Source organism: Bubalus bubalis, chromosome 5, assembly GCF_019923935.1.
Source record: "Bubalus bubalis isolate 160015118507 breed Murrah chromosome 5, NDDB_SH_1, whole genome shotgun sequence".
NCBI lineage: Eukaryota > Metazoa > Chordata > Mammalia > Artiodactyla > Bovidae > Bubalus > Bubalus bubalis.
The window spans coordinates 46,117,036-46,132,704 of NC_059161.1; the positions used below are offsets into that span (position 1 = coordinate 46,117,036).

Here is a 15,669-nt window from a genome sequence, read left to right on the forward strand (position 1 = left end):
CAAACCTTTTTGGCCAACCCAATACAACAAAATAGAACAACAGACAGTATCAATTGTGCATTATACACAAAATAGACTAAGTATCCTTTGTGAAGGATACTGAAACTTGTTTCAGATGCATGTGCAGGTATTGTATGTGTTTACTGGGTCATGTATTTCTTAGTAAAAAAATGTATTTCTTACTATAGATATGGTCCATATTAATGAAATCCTTGCCTTAAGAGAATTCCATCCCAAGGCAGAGAAAGAACCTTTGGGCAACCAATGTTCTTGAAAAGCTTTGAGAAAATAAGTAGAAGGGTGTAGATTTTACCCTGGTTCTCTAAGAATATGGAACTGAATCAGAAGGTCAAGAAATATTGGAAGAATTGTGCCTAACTTACTGTGTTAAAATCTAAATGTATTTGGGTCTCATAGAACTCTGAGCTGTCAGGATTCTAGCTCCCACATAGATGACCAGCAAGAAGTAAGGACTTAGTCTGGATTCATCAGTGACAGAGAGGGAACATGTTTTATGGGGATATTACTACAGAATAAGTCTCCCAATTGACAACTTTATTTCACATGGTTTAAAAAGTTCTTCTGGAGCCAATTTAGAAGCTCTAAACTTGAGGATAAGTCACATCCTGAAGTGTCAAGATGTCTTTGCGAGAGAATGAGCTGGGTCCAATCCTTTTGTTAATTCTTTGTGGTATGTAAGTAAATATATATCCCGCAATCACCACCAACACCCCCCCCAAAAAACAAACAAAAAAATAATTAGCCAGGAATCTCTGGATAAAACTTGGAAATAGGAAAAGTCTTCTTGCCAACCTTCCCTTTGGTTGTCTTCTTTTAACTCTGCTTTCTCCTGCTCCTGATTATATTATATATAATATTACTATATTATATTATATAGTCCTTCTACAACCTTTCTCCTAAGGATTTTCTTTCATCTAGTCTTCTACTAGTTTTCAACTAAATGAATTGCTATCCTCAGTTAAATGATAAGCTGCTAAAGATGTAAGATATTTCCTGTCCCAGGGATATGCATAGATTAACAAATATCTAAAAATAGAATTTTTGGTACCTCAACAAGCAATAGAAGAGATAACTGGGGTGGGGATTTCACTGTCTTGCACAGATGTCTATACCATTCATTCATTAGCTTAGCTCTTTAATGATTAATGTTTTTGTTCAAGATTGTATTTGGATCAGTATGTACTTATTAAAAGAGATATGCTTTATTGTTACTGTCTAGAAATTCAAGCAGCTTCTTGCCTGGCGTGCTCATTCATTAGAAATTGTTCAAATAATCTATGTAGAAGAGAAACAAGTGGTACTTACTGCCTCCATCGATGGCTCAGTAAGGTATGGACCTTCATATTGTAAATTCAGGTTGTATGAGGTAAAGGATTTTAAGCTAAACTTTGAGCATATACCATAAGTGGAATCTTGATTAACTGACTAAAACAAATAAAAGGTGGCACCAAAGAGCTTTGAGAAGGTAGTCACTAATTTGTAATTTTCCACACTCAAGAAAATGAGATGCCATGCTCATCGACACTAAAAGGTATACTTTCAATACAAGTGTTCTTGTAGACTTATTTCAAATCATTAAGCAATATGGGTAGCTCAGAGAGATAGACCCAAGCCCAGGGAAGACTACAGGATACACAGGATGAGAAGTCATTACAAAATATAGGAAAGAACAACTAATGCTGAGAAAAGTGAATGTGAAGTAATTGTTTCAATGAAAATGTAATTGACATTAAAAGTCTACTTGTTTTTGTGGTTCTTTTCTTCCTTGGTTGATCCTCTTACTTCAGAGGGGTGAGCACAGTGCTGCAATTGGAGCAAACAGAGATGATTTACTAGGACTGTAATCAATTATATTCTCTAGAAAGCCTCCCCTTAGGATCAGCTTTTTTGAAAACTGAGGTTTTAAATAATATTATATTAGTTTCAGATATACAACAGAATGATTCAATATATGTATATATTGTAAAAGGATCACCTTAATAAGTCAACACTTGTCACCATACATAGTAATAAATTTTTTTTTTTCCTTCTAATGAGGACTTTAGAGATCTACTACTTCAGAACTAATAACTATAGTGGCCATGCTCTACCAAGCCTACTTGTTTTTAATTGCCTAGTGATGCTAAGTATACATATATAAAATGCTAAAAACACATACATGTATATATATATAAACACACACATAAAGAGAAAAGAAGTTTCATGACCATTCTTGAGACAAATTGCTACATATAATTCAAACCATATTTCAAAAAGATACATGCAAGCCAGTGTTCACTGTAGCACTATTCACAATAGGCAGGACATGGAAGCAACCTAAATGTCCACTGACAAATAAAGAAGATGTAGTACACATTTACAATAGACTATTACTCAGCCATTAAAGAGAATGAAATAATGCCTTTTGCAGCAGTATGGATGGACCTAAAGATTACCATACTAAGTAAAGTCGCACATAGAAAGACAAATACCATATGATATCACTTAAATGCAGAATCTTAAAAAAAAAATGATACAGATGAGCTTATTCACAAAACAGAAACAGACTCACATCTTAGAGGATGAATTTTTGGTTACCAGGGAGATGGGATAAATTGGGAATTTGCCATTGACATGTACATACTGCTCTACTCAAAATAGATAACCAACAAGGACCTAGTACACAGCACAAGGAACTAGGCCCAATACTCTGTAATAACCTGGGGAAAGAATTTGGAAAAGAATATATACATGTACATGTATAACGGAATCACTCTGTTTTATACTGAAACCAACACAACTTTTTAAATCAACTATACTTCAATATAAAATGAAAGTTTAAAAAATTACATTAAAAATCATGATAATGAATTGGCCTCTTAAGGGCATAAAAGTAGGTTAGATCAAGGGAGATAAAGAGGTTTCAAAGTGTTTTCAAGAGTTTAAACATAAGGAAGATGAAAAGGAAGAAGTATTTTATGTTGTGTGAATGACCGTGGTCTGAAATTCAGAAGACCCTAGCCAGCTATATGAGCTTGCGCCTGGTGATTCAGACAAGGACAAGACCATACAGCATGTAGCAGACACTGTTCAGGATTTGGATCTTCATCTTGAAATAAATAGCCACCAAAAAATATTAAGTGAGTGAGTAACATAATTAGTAGAGTTTATATATAGCTCAGACGGGAAAGAATCTGCCTGCAATGCAAGAGCCCTGGGCTGGATCCCTGGATTGGGAAGATCCCCTAGAGAAGGGAATGGCTATCCACTCCAGTATTCTTGCCTGGAGAATTCCATGGGCAGAGGAGTTGAGCGACTAACACTCATTTAATTTGAGATATGTTTTAAAAATAATAATGTGTGAGGTATGGATTTTGGAGCAGCAAAATTGGGAGCACAAAGACCAGTTAAATGTCACTGGTGAATACAGTGGTGTGAACTCAGGGAGTGGTAACAGTGCTAGGAATAAATATTTTGGATTTGAGAACTATCTAGGAGGCAAAATCCAGAAGACATAAACTTTAACTGAAAGAGAAGGTAACACATGTATACCTGTGGCGGATTCATTTTGATATTTGGCAAAACTAATACAATTATGTAAAGTTTAAAAATAAAATTAAAAAAATAAATTAATTAATTAAAAAAAAAAGAGAAGGTAAGAGATAGATGTCAAATGATTCCAGGCATTGTAAAAGTAGATGAATATTAGTGTCATTCATTGAGAAAAGAAGCACTAAAAAAGGAAAACATTTGAAATATGGAAAGATGAAAATCTTTCAGAAATACCAAGTTCAAGATGAATCTTTAGGATAAGATGTTATTTGAGGGCAAACAGAGCTGCTTTCTCTGTCAAAGAGATCTGTTGTTTTATTCATAGGAAAAATGAACTGACATGAAAATTGCATTTAATTATTATAGATGTTTTCCAAAACTCCGTCCCTTGAGTCTCTGCTCCAGCTTATTTTTAGTTGTCATCATAAGTGTTAATTGGGCATTATGATACACATACACACACACACACACTCTCCACACGTTACATGTGTGCACACCTCTATCATTTATAAGCTTTTCCTGCTCAAACCAGTTATCTATGGCATGGAGAAATTACTTTTACAATTCCTTCAAGTGAAGCTATCCCTAAATACTCAGTTCAAAAAACCTAGCTCTATTAACAGCTACCTCAGAATACAGTTCTTTTCACAAATAAGTCTTTCTGCTAATACTCACTGCCACTTCCTAAGTGTAAGTGAAAGTCGCTCGGTTGTCTCTGACTCTTTGCGACCCCATGGACTGTATGTAGCCCCTCAGGCTCATCTCTCCATGGTCCAGGCAAGCATACTGGAGGAGGTTGCCATGCCCTTCTCCAGGGGATCTTCCCAACCCAGGGTTTGAACCCAGGTCTCCCACACTGCAGGCAGATTCTTTATCAACTGAGCCACCAGGGAAGCATTTAACACTCTAAATCTTGTTTGTCAAAAATATTGATTTTATCATAGGAAAAAGCATAATAAAGGCTTAGCTTTGGGACAGAGGCTAGAGAGGGGTAAAGATCCAAATCTATATCTGACTCCTAGAAAATCAGGCTGAGAGATGGGGTTAGTCATTTGGGAACACTGCACATGAAGCAGGAAACACCAGAAAACAAGACCAAAAATTACTTCAGTCCTTGCCTCCAGCAGAATGAATTTAGAGTCATGCTGAAGCCAGTCCCTCACCCCTCTAACTTCTGTGTTGAGAGGGCTTGTCGATTTCACTTTGGTCAAGTCTCTGGAAAGTCCATAAAAACATCTATGTAGCACTGGGGAATTAAAGTATGAAAGGAAGGGTACATTTCCAGGCCACTGTCAGGTGTGAGGACCCCTGATTGGATTCCTCTGTTTTACCTCCTCCTCAGTGCCTACCTCTTCAAACTGGGATACCACCTAGACTTTGTAGAATCTACTCTTAATCCATTTAGATTATTCTCCTCTTGGGTCATTGAGGTAGGCACATTATGATTGTTTCCATCACTTGCTATTTTGAGCTTGAAATCAAGACATAAATGGAAGATCTGTTGGACATTATTTTATTTGTGTCTTATTTCCATAAGACATAGGGCACATACTCTTGCTAATGACATTCTGTATGACTTTAAACCATGTGGGTTATTTATAAGGACCTCTTGGAGTGAAATAATGCATATGTATAAAGAATCACTTCTTTTGCCACCTTATTCCAGAACTCAGTTGTAAAAAATAGTATGGCGTTTCCATAATAGTAGAAAATGTGGATGGCAGTTGAAATGATTTTGGTAAGAGTGAAACCGTTAGTAGATGTCTCCTCCCATAAGTTCTGTTGATGCTGATACAGAAATTAGACAGCTGAGATATGGCCCATTCTACAGCCTAATTCAACAGACGAGTCAATATAAGTTGAATGAGCACTACTATTTTGGGAAAAATCCATTTCTAGTCTTCTGGGTTTAATAAGTGGTTATCATAAGTATAGATTTAAAATTACATTTCCAAAATTGTTGTAGATTAGAATTCCAACTGGTAAAAATGTTTATGTTATGATTAGCTCCACATATTTAATAGGTAGAGTTCTGGACTCGAGTTTAAAATCCCTGCTGGGCCAAGAAAAATCTACATAAATGACCCAAAGAGAGTAACTTCCACTGAATTCCAGTTACTTTCTTCTCTCTGCCTTTGCCTTTCCCCAGGCTCTGGCATGCCCTCAACGGTCATTACTGTGGATATTTTGGACAGCGCAGGACCTTCGAACTATCACAGACAAGTGATTTTATTTTGCCTTGTGATGTTACTGAATATCCCATAGAAATAAAAGAAGAAAGCAAATTCACAGAGAAGAAGCTAACATATGAATATCCTCTGGTATTTGACCGGCAAAGGTAAGAGCATTTGGGATTCTTTAGGTGAGCAGATGAAATTAAACTATATGATATTGTCATACTGTGCTGAACATGGAGAACTCAAAGATGAAAAGCCCAGAACTTTTCAGTAATTTTGCAACTGAGGGAAAGGGAGAAACAAGTAAACAAAAGCTATAATTTGGTATAATAGTACCTCTAAGAACACGAGTTCTTAAAATAATCACAGAAGGGCAGACAGGATTTAGTTGAACAAAGATCAAGGAGGCAACTGCCTAAGCACACACACTAAATAGTGAAAGACCATGTTATAGTCTTTCAAGGCTTGGAGTCCAGGGAGCAAGTAGTGAGGATGTAATATCTTGCATGATATAAAGCAAGAAAAGTCTATAGGGGCCAAAGCACAATAAGACTTTTAAGGCCCAACATAAGGATTTTTAACTACAGAAATCACTATGATACAATACATAAGGGGAAGAGGAGGTCTGAAGAAAAAGATGGTGAATTTGGTTTTGGACAGGTTTAAGTCTGAGATGTTTGTGGGACTTCCAAGTGGAGATATTTAATGAGCAGACAGATCTGTCTGGAGCTCCCCAAGAGGTCAGACCTAGAGGTAAAGGTTTTGGTGTCATCAGCATGGTAGTATTTTCAATCTGGGTAAGTCACTCAGGTCCGGTATACAGAGTGAGCAGAAACAGAAAACTGAGGAAGAAATCAAGAAATGGCCTGTAAAGAGCAGTCCAAAGAAGAGAAACCAGTGAAAAACATTAAGAAGGAATAGCCAATAGGTTGAAAGGAAAGCCAGAAACAAAGGGTGCGATGGAAATCAAGGGACGAGAGAGGAAGAAAAGTGAGAGGACATGTTTGTAGAATGCGGCGGTGAAATCACATCAGACAACAGAAAAGTAAACAGTGGATCCAGCATGTCTGTCAGCTGAAAGGTCACTAATGATTCTAAGTTTCAAAGAGTGATGGGTAAAAATTGCATTGTCATGGTTGAGAAATAAATGGGAGATGTGAGGTGATGACCGCATAGGTTACTTTGCTAGGAAGTCAAATAGCTGTAGGACTGAAGAAGAGTTTGTTTCATGAGTTTGCTTGTTTGTGAGGGAGACTTGAGCATGCTTATAGGCAGAGGGGATGGAGAACAGTCCCCAGTAAAGAATAAAATACTGGTGAAAAGTTGTTTTATGCTTTTGCAAAGCTCAGTCCTGGTTTTGACTGTGGCTGAATATTTGTCATAATGGAAGTGACTAGTGTTCATCTGAGCTTTCAACATCAGCAAAGCCCAGCCCTAAATGGTAGATGTCTAAATGTCTAGCCCTCACAGAACTAGAATACCTAGACTGGTAATATCCAGCAGATCACTCCAGTATTCTTGGCCTTCTCTGATAGCTCAGCTGATAAAGAATCTGCCTGCAGCGCAGGAGACCTGGGTTCAATCCCCTGGTTGGAAAGATCCCCTGGAGAAGGGAACGGCTACCCACTCCAGTATTCTGGCCTGGAGAATTCCTAGACTATCCATGGGGTCACAAAGAGTCGGACACGACTGAGCGACTTTCACTCACTCATTCACTCATTTCACTCACTCACTCACTCATTCACTCACTCAGAACTGGAATATCTGACAAGATGAGTCCAAAGTGGAAAGAATCAGAGAGGACTGTCTAAGATAGAGTCTTTCAGGGAAATCTTGAGTAAGTCAAGGCTGGGGAGACACAACGCCATCATCTAGTCCAAAAGTCGGTAGAACAGTTGTAAACAGGAACTGAAGCTAAGACTCATAAGCCACACGGAACTTGGTTCAAAACAGAAACAGTTGGGGAACAATTAATGAGGGTTCCAAATGATTGCCAAACCACACTGAAGTATTCAAGGCTTGTCTTAGCTGGGCAGTAAGGAGCACTGGGGAAGACATCTGGCTAAAATGTAAGAAGTGTGACAGTAGAGCCAAGATTCATCAGGATGTGGCAAAGTTCACCAGGCAAAGTTGATGAGTCTCCTTGAGTAATTGCTGAGTCTTAAGAATCCATGTATCTTAGTACTTAAAACACTATATTCTGATTTGTTAATATGCATCTTATTTACTATTCTCTTGAGTTCCTTGAAGACTAGGAGCATGTTTTATGTATCTTTATATATCCAATTCTTAGTTCAGTGCTTAGCACATAGTAGGCACTCAAAAGATACTGTGGAACAAATAATGATTAATGGAGAACTTTCAAGCAGAGGCAACAGATATAAATGATAGATACAAAGTATGAAACAGTATGATATATTTGGGATATGTTAAAGTAGGATATATGTTTACATTTAGAAGACATATGTTTACATTTTTAATACTTAGTTATGACTTTTAAAATATATACATAAGTAAGTTTTAAATATAATGGAAGTTTGGCCTGAGTCATTTGAAAAAAAATCAAATATTAGTTTTATACCAGAGATTTCTGTTTTTGTTTTTTTCCCCCCCAATGGCTATTAATGAAGTTAACTTCATGGAATGTTGAGATTTAGTAGAAATCTTGGTGATTTCTTTGGAGGGAACTCTGGGAAGTGAAATAAGAGTTAAGTGCAAAGGTCACATCATTAGGGCTGGTGCCATGGGAGCCAGAGAATTTGGAGGCCCAGACAAAGGACATGATGAATACTTGTTGAGTAGGCATAGGTATGTCCTTAGCCATGTTTTTAATATGTGTGTGTATCTTTATATGCAGATGGCAAAAAATGAGCTCGATGTCTTTGCTCTTCAAACGTACACCTCCTAAGGCCTTTGAAGTGGAACATGATTTTAAGTTTTTCAAGTCTCTTTCTTCTCCTAAGGTAGCTTTAAAAAACAACAAAAAAAATCACTTTGCTTTTGTTTTTCTGAATTTAATATGTCCAGTGTATTAGTTTCCTATTGCTGCTGTTACATGTCAATAGGAACTTGGTGGTTTAAACCATACAAGTTAGTTATTTCACAGTTCTGTAGAAGTCTGATTTGCGTCTCACTGGTGTCGACAGAGTTGTGCCTCCTTCCGGAGCCTCTAGGCAGAATCTCATATTCCCTAGTTTGTGGTTCTCTTCCTTCACCTTCAAAGCCAGAAAATCCTATTCTTCTGTAATCTCATCTCTCTGAACAGTTGGAAATGTTCTCTGCTTTTAAAAATTCCTGTGGCTAGATTGGGCCCACTTGGATGATCCATCTCAAGTTTCTTAATGTTAGCCACATCTGCAAAGTCCCTTTTGCCAAATGAAGCAATATATTCACAGCTTTGGGGTGGGAGGAATAGTGTGTGAATATCATTGGTTGCCATTATTCTGCCTATCACAGATAGAAAAACTTCTCTTTGCGCAGAATAGGAGAGAAATGTACATTGCGATTTATTCTATTTCAATTTCTAAAACTTCTAAAAAATGAATATAGCCTCTGAGCCTTTAGGCTAAGGTCTAAATGCTTTCAAGATGTGGTGCTGGAGAAGACTCTTGAGAGTCCCTTGGACTGCAAGGAGATCAAACCAGTTAATCCTAAAGGAAATCAACCCTGAATATTCATTGGAAGGACTGATGCTAAAGCTACCTGATGCAGAGTCAACTCATTGGAAAAGACCTGATGCTGGGAAAGATTGAAGGCAAAAGGAGAAGAGGGTGTCAGAAGATGAGCTGGTTAGATAGCATCACCAACTTGATGGACATGAATTTGAGCAAACTCTGGGAGATGGTAAAGGACAGGGTAGCCTGGCATGCTGCAGTCCATGTGGTCACAAAGTGTAGGACACAACTTAGAGACTGAACATCATCACCACCAACAATTGGCATTAATTAATTAAAATGGATTTCTTCAAGATCTTGCACAATACAAACCAAATTTACCTCTGATTAAAACTTATCTTCCATTTCTAACCTATAGTTGTCTGACCCTCTATGCTGATGCTGCTAAGTCACTTTAGTCGTGTCTGACTCTGTGCAACCCCATAGATGGCAGCCCACCAGGCTCCCCATCCCTGGGATTCTCCAGGCAAGAACACTGGAGTGGGTTGCCATTTCCTTCTCCAATCTGACTCTCTATAAATCAGACTAATTGTTTTTTCCTGAACATCTCTCTCAGTCTCCAGTCTGTACAGACCACCTGGGCTTCCCCTGCCATATCCATCATCTCTCTCTGTCAAAGTCCATCCTACTTTGCCACTGACAAAGTATTAGTATCCAGTATAGGAAAAAATCAATAATCAGAAAAGATGATCCAGTTTAAAAAATGGTCAAATACTTGGGTACCTCACAAAAGAAAAAAAAAATAAGTAACTGAAAAGATGCTCAACCTCATTAGTAATCATGGAAACACACACCACTAATATTATAAGGTAGAATTTTATACACACCAGATTGGCAAATATCAAAGAGTCTGACAATTGGTGTGCATTTAGAACAATCAGAACACTAATCTGCTGGTGGAAGTAGTGTAAATTGCTAGAATCACTTTGGAAAATTATATGACAGGCATTATCTAGTAAACTGAAAATAGGCATACTCTACTAAGTATCAACAGAAATTCCTAAACATGTGTTTAGGAGGCAGGAACAAGACAGCTCATAGCAGTACTATTTGTAACAGAAAAAATCTGAAAGCAGCCTAAATGCTCATCAATAGTATAACTGGTAACTAAATTATGGCCTATTTATAAATTAAAATACTACGGAGCAGTAAAAATAAATGAACTCGAATAACACTTCCCTACACGGATGGATGTTTGAAACATACTACTGAATAAGGCAAGTTGTGCATAAGAATATATACATAGTCCTTTCATTTTGATAAAAATAGAGGAAAGGCAAAAGTAAACAAAATACTGTTTTGGCAAAAAGTTATATAAAAGGTAAAATTATATAAACAAAAGCAAGAGAGTTAAGAACACAACATTCAGATGGTCATTACGTTCGAGAGATGAAAAGGACTGGGCATAGGACACTGACAACCTCGAGTTGAGGGCATTGTTCCAATTTGTAAAACAGAATATGTCATTTTTCACAGCATCAACTTCATGTTTAATAAGTATTTAACACTTTCCAAATGAAACCATTTTATAAACCCTCACTTTCTGTCCAAAGGGAACTTGGATAGCTTCACCCAGAAGACAGGGTGACAGGCAAGAAAGAGACTGGCTGTGGAATGAAACAGACTTCAGTTTAATCTTAGGTGTCATTTTATCTAATAACTAATAATCTAATCTCTCAAAGAGTTTTTTTGAGGATTAAATGAGAAAATGTATATGAGGTACATTGTAGGCATTCAATAAATGTTAATTCCACTTTCCCCAAAGGCCCCAATCTCTCTCTGCCTTGTGTCTCATAACAGGTTCATTTACCATGTTCTACACTGAAGTAGAACTATTGGTATACTGACTCTTACTTCTCCCCTCCACCAATAAATCATAAGCTCTTTATGGGCAAAGATACATGTATAGCATGTAACAAATGCTTGATCGCGTTGAACAGCACAACCTAAAAATAAAGATTGATATTCACATTTAATATTCTTTTCCAACTTGAAGTGGTAACTGTTAAAGTAATTTAACTGAAATGTTAAATAAATTTGGGGAAGTCTTTAGAAAGGTTTTAAAGCTCTTGAAACAAATGAATGCACTCAATGTTATAAGGCTTGGCCTCTTCTTACCACATCTTTATCTTCTCAGTTGGTTGGTAAAATAACAAAGGTTTAATGCTTGATATAAAAATACATTTCAAGTAGGAATCTGATTTCTACTAACAATTTTATTTTCCCCATTCCTTTTCATTCACAATTGTGTAATATTTGTTCACTTCTTTTCATTTCTTTTTGACATATTGTTATTAGTAATAATAATACAATAGATTTAAATCTTACATTTGAGTAGCATCTTACTATATACGTTTTGTTCTCATAAGTTGTCAACAGGGAAAGAATTTGCTTAAGATCATGCAAATAATAAGTGGAAGAGTCAGAATTTGATTCCAGGAATTTTGCCACTGATATAATGTGCCCTTTTCATTAAACATTCACTCCTCTCTTTGCAGATTCGAAAACATGCCTTGGAAGGTTTCATGACTGAAAACAGAGAGGCAGGGATTGTTTTTGGTTCTCTGCCCATATACAGGGTGAGTTGGAGGTATCTAGGACTAGAGTGATTCCAGAACAATTAGGGAATCTGGCATCTCATTCCTGACCCTGAGCAAGCAATCACACGAACCAAGCAGAAAGATGATTCCATAAACATGCTGCATCCAAAACCAGAGAAATCTTTGGGTTTCTGTGTCAGTGGCTTTGATCATTTTCTGTCATTCCACATTGAACAATACTACAGAAAAGTATTTCAGACCTTACCCTGGCTCTTCATCACCTATAGGATAAAACTAAATGCCTTTAGCCTGGCATCTCATGATCTGACCTCCACCTGAACTGTATAACCCCATTTTCCACCATATTCTCCCATGTACCCTACACTCCAGTGTGCTAACTTACCATTCCTTAAGCATCACTGTTCCTCATTCTACTGTGATTTTGCCTGTGCTGCTCCTCTGCCAATAACTCATCCACCCCTTGTTTCCCTCCAAATCCCTACTTCTTCAAGTCTCCAACCCAGATAACCTCTGTTGTTTAATTAACCAAGAATAATAAACCAAAGACAAAACATTGCACCCTAATTTTAACTTATAATATTGTTTTATAAAATGGTACTTCTCTTTCCCAAGACCATGTTGATAACTTCCTACAGGTATTAAACAGTTAAGCTATAGATGCTGCTAAGGGGAAAGTATCAGAATTAATAGTGGACTCCTGGGATGGTGGGTATGTTTTAAAGCAGTTGGACCTTCTCACTTCCTATCCCCCACCCCTGAATTCATAATACAAAATTTATCACCTTAAGTATGTCTTATTCTTTATTTATGGCTCCTAGGTACCAAGCCCCACTAGTCTAAGATTCCTTCCACTAATTGGTTCAGAAGCACAAAGGGAATCTTCAGATGGCATTCATGGAAAGAAGAAGGGAGGCCATGTTCAACATGAAAAAGTGAGTTAGTACTTAGAAATCCACAGTGTATACCATTTTGGTTTGGATTATTTCTTATTTCTGGGCCTAAAATTATCTCAGGTCTGACTCTGTCTACAAATATTCCAGGATGCATATGTTTTAGCTCAGTGAGAAGGAAAACATAAATTTCCAGGACAGACAGAAAAATCAAGCAGGATCTCTGAGCCTGGGCAAATTAACATCCTAGAGTTAATTTCAAACTTAGGTTCACTGACTAATTTTAAAAGCCAGGCAGTATGGCATGACATATCTGATGGCTGTGTAGCCATCCTTACTTTCTAATATTATTGTACCTGCAGGATGGAGCCAAGATAACAGTAAGTTTCTGGCTCACCAGCCAAGTCAAGGAGAATCTTTTCCATGTATCAGTAGGAAAACTAACAGAAAACTTTATAGCTAACATGGTATTTTTATAAATGATTCTTTGATTTTCACAAAGATCACAAAGAAAATATTATACACTCATCTTAGAACTGGGGGAAAAAAAGGAACCAAAAGGGTGATTAAAATGACTTACCAAAGATCATATAAAATTAAGTCATAACCTGAAGTCAACTTTTTACTCCAAATATCATGCTCAATCTCTTAAAATAAACAGCCTAAAAAACTAAAACCTTAAAACTGCTCTATTAGTTCTAGGAAGTATGTATGAGCCTAATTTAAACTATGGCCATGTATCTAGTTATTCAAATTGATCAAATATTAAGAGGAAGATCTAACAAATAGTAATTTTAATTTTAATTTTTTGACCACAACACACGGCATGTAGGATTTCTTAGTTATCCAATCAGGGATCAAAACCAAGCCCTCTGCAATGGAAGCACAGAGAGCTAACAACTGGATCACCAGGGAATTCTATTTTCATTTTTTAATTTATAGTTTATATTGGAGTATAGTTGATTTATCAATACAATGTTATATTAGGTTCAGGTGTACAACAAAGTGATTAGGTTACCTATATACACATTTCTAGTCTTTTTCACATTCTTTTGCCATATAGATTATTCCAGCATCTTAACTAGTCTCCTCTGTGCTATACAGTAGGTCTTTGTTGATTATTTTCTATATAATAGTATGTATATGTTAATCCCAGGGACTCCTAGGTGGCACTAGTGGTAAAGGATCCGCTTGCCAATGCAGGAGACGCAAGAGACACGGGTTTGATTCCTGTGTCAGGAAGATGCCCTGGAGAAGGAAGTGGCAACCCACTCCAATATTCTTGTCTGGCAAATTCCCTGGACAGAAGAACTTGGTGGGCTGCTGTCCAATGAGTCACAGTCGGACATGACTAAGCACACAACATATGTTAATCCCAACCTGTTAAATCTCTCCCCTCAACCTTTCCCATTTGGTAACCATAAGGTTCTTTTCTAAGTCGGTGAGTCTGTTTCTGTTTTGTAAATAAGTGCATTTGTATAATTTTTTAGATTTCACATATAAATAATATCGTATCTGTCTTTCTCTGCCTGAATTACTTCACTGTGATAATCTCTAGATCCATCCATGATGCAACAAGTGGCATCATTTTGTTCTTTTTTATGGCTGTTCCATTGTATATATGGACATTTAGGTTGCTTCCATGTCATAGCTAAACAGTGCTGTAAACTGTGCTGCAATGAACACTGGGGTTCATGTATAATTTTGGCCCATGTTTTTTCTCTGGATATATGTTGTGGAGTGGGATTGCTGGATGATATGGTAGTTCTACTTTTAGTTTTTAAAGGAACTTTTACACCGTTCTCCATTGTGACTGTACCAATTTATATTCAAATCAATAGTGTAGGAGGGTCCCCACCTCTCTACACCCTCTACCTACAAGCAATAAGGGAGTACTTATTTATTGCTTGTAGACTTTTTGATGATGGTCATTCTGACTGGTGTGAGCTGGTGTCTTGTAGTTTTGACTTGCATTTCTCTAATAATTTGTGATATTGAGAAACTTTCATGTGCCTCTTGGTTATCTGTCTGTATTCATTGGAGAAATATCTATTTAGGTCTTCTGCCTATTTTTTAATTGTTTTTTTTTTTGATACGGATAAATACAAACAGCTGTTTGTAAATCTTGGAGATTAATCGCTTGTCGATTACATTGTTTGTAAATATTTTCTCCCATTCTGTGGGTCATTTTATTGTTTTGTTTATAGTTTCCTTTGGTGTGCAAAAGCTTTTGAGTTTAAGTCCAATTTGCTTACATTTGTTTTTATTTCCATTGCTCTAGGAGATGGACTGAAAAAGATATTGCTGTGGTTTAGGTCAAAGTCTGTTTTGCCTATATTTTCCTCTAAGAGTTTTATAGTATCTGGATTTACATTTAGGCCTTTAGTCCATTTTGAGTTTATTTTTGGCTAGGACTTCCAAAACTACGCTGAATAAAAGTGGCAAGAGTAGGCAAATTTCTCTTGTTCCTGATCATAGAGGAAATGGTTTCACCTCTTCATTATTGAGTATGATGTTAGTTGTGGGTTTGTCATATATGTTTTTTATTATATTAATATAGGTTCCCTGTATGCCCCCTTTCTAGAGAGTTTTTAATCATAAATGGGTGTCGAATTTTGTCAAAACCTTTTTCTGGATCTATTAAGATCATATAGTTTTTATTTTTCAACTTGTTGATGTGGTGTATCACACCAATTGATTTGTGGATACCAAACAATCCTTGCATCCCTGGAATGAATCTACTCTGTGGTGTATGGTCCTATTAATGTATTGTTGGATTTTGTTTGCTAGTATTTTGTTGAGGATTTTTGCATCT

General features: G+C 36.8%; 1 protein-coding gene across 1 annotated transcript in view; it reads left to right on the forward strand.

Moving 5' to 3' along the window:
* WDR64 (WD repeat domain 64) overlaps positions 1–15,669 on the forward strand; it is a 120,444-nt gene that overhangs the window by 101,139 nt on the left and 3,636 nt on the right. The window contains exons 23-27 of the mRNA XM_025286000.3: positions 1,241–1,350; positions 5,702–5,890; positions 8,587–8,692; positions 11,902–11,982; positions 12,783–12,896. Of these exons, the coding sequence (XP_025141785.3) occupies positions 1,241–1,350; positions 5,702–5,890; positions 8,587–8,692; positions 11,902–11,982; positions 12,783–12,896 (600 nt within the window). The remainder of the gene's footprint in view (positions 1–1,240; positions 1,351–5,701; positions 5,891–8,586; positions 8,693–11,901; positions 11,983–12,782; positions 12,897–15,669) is intronic.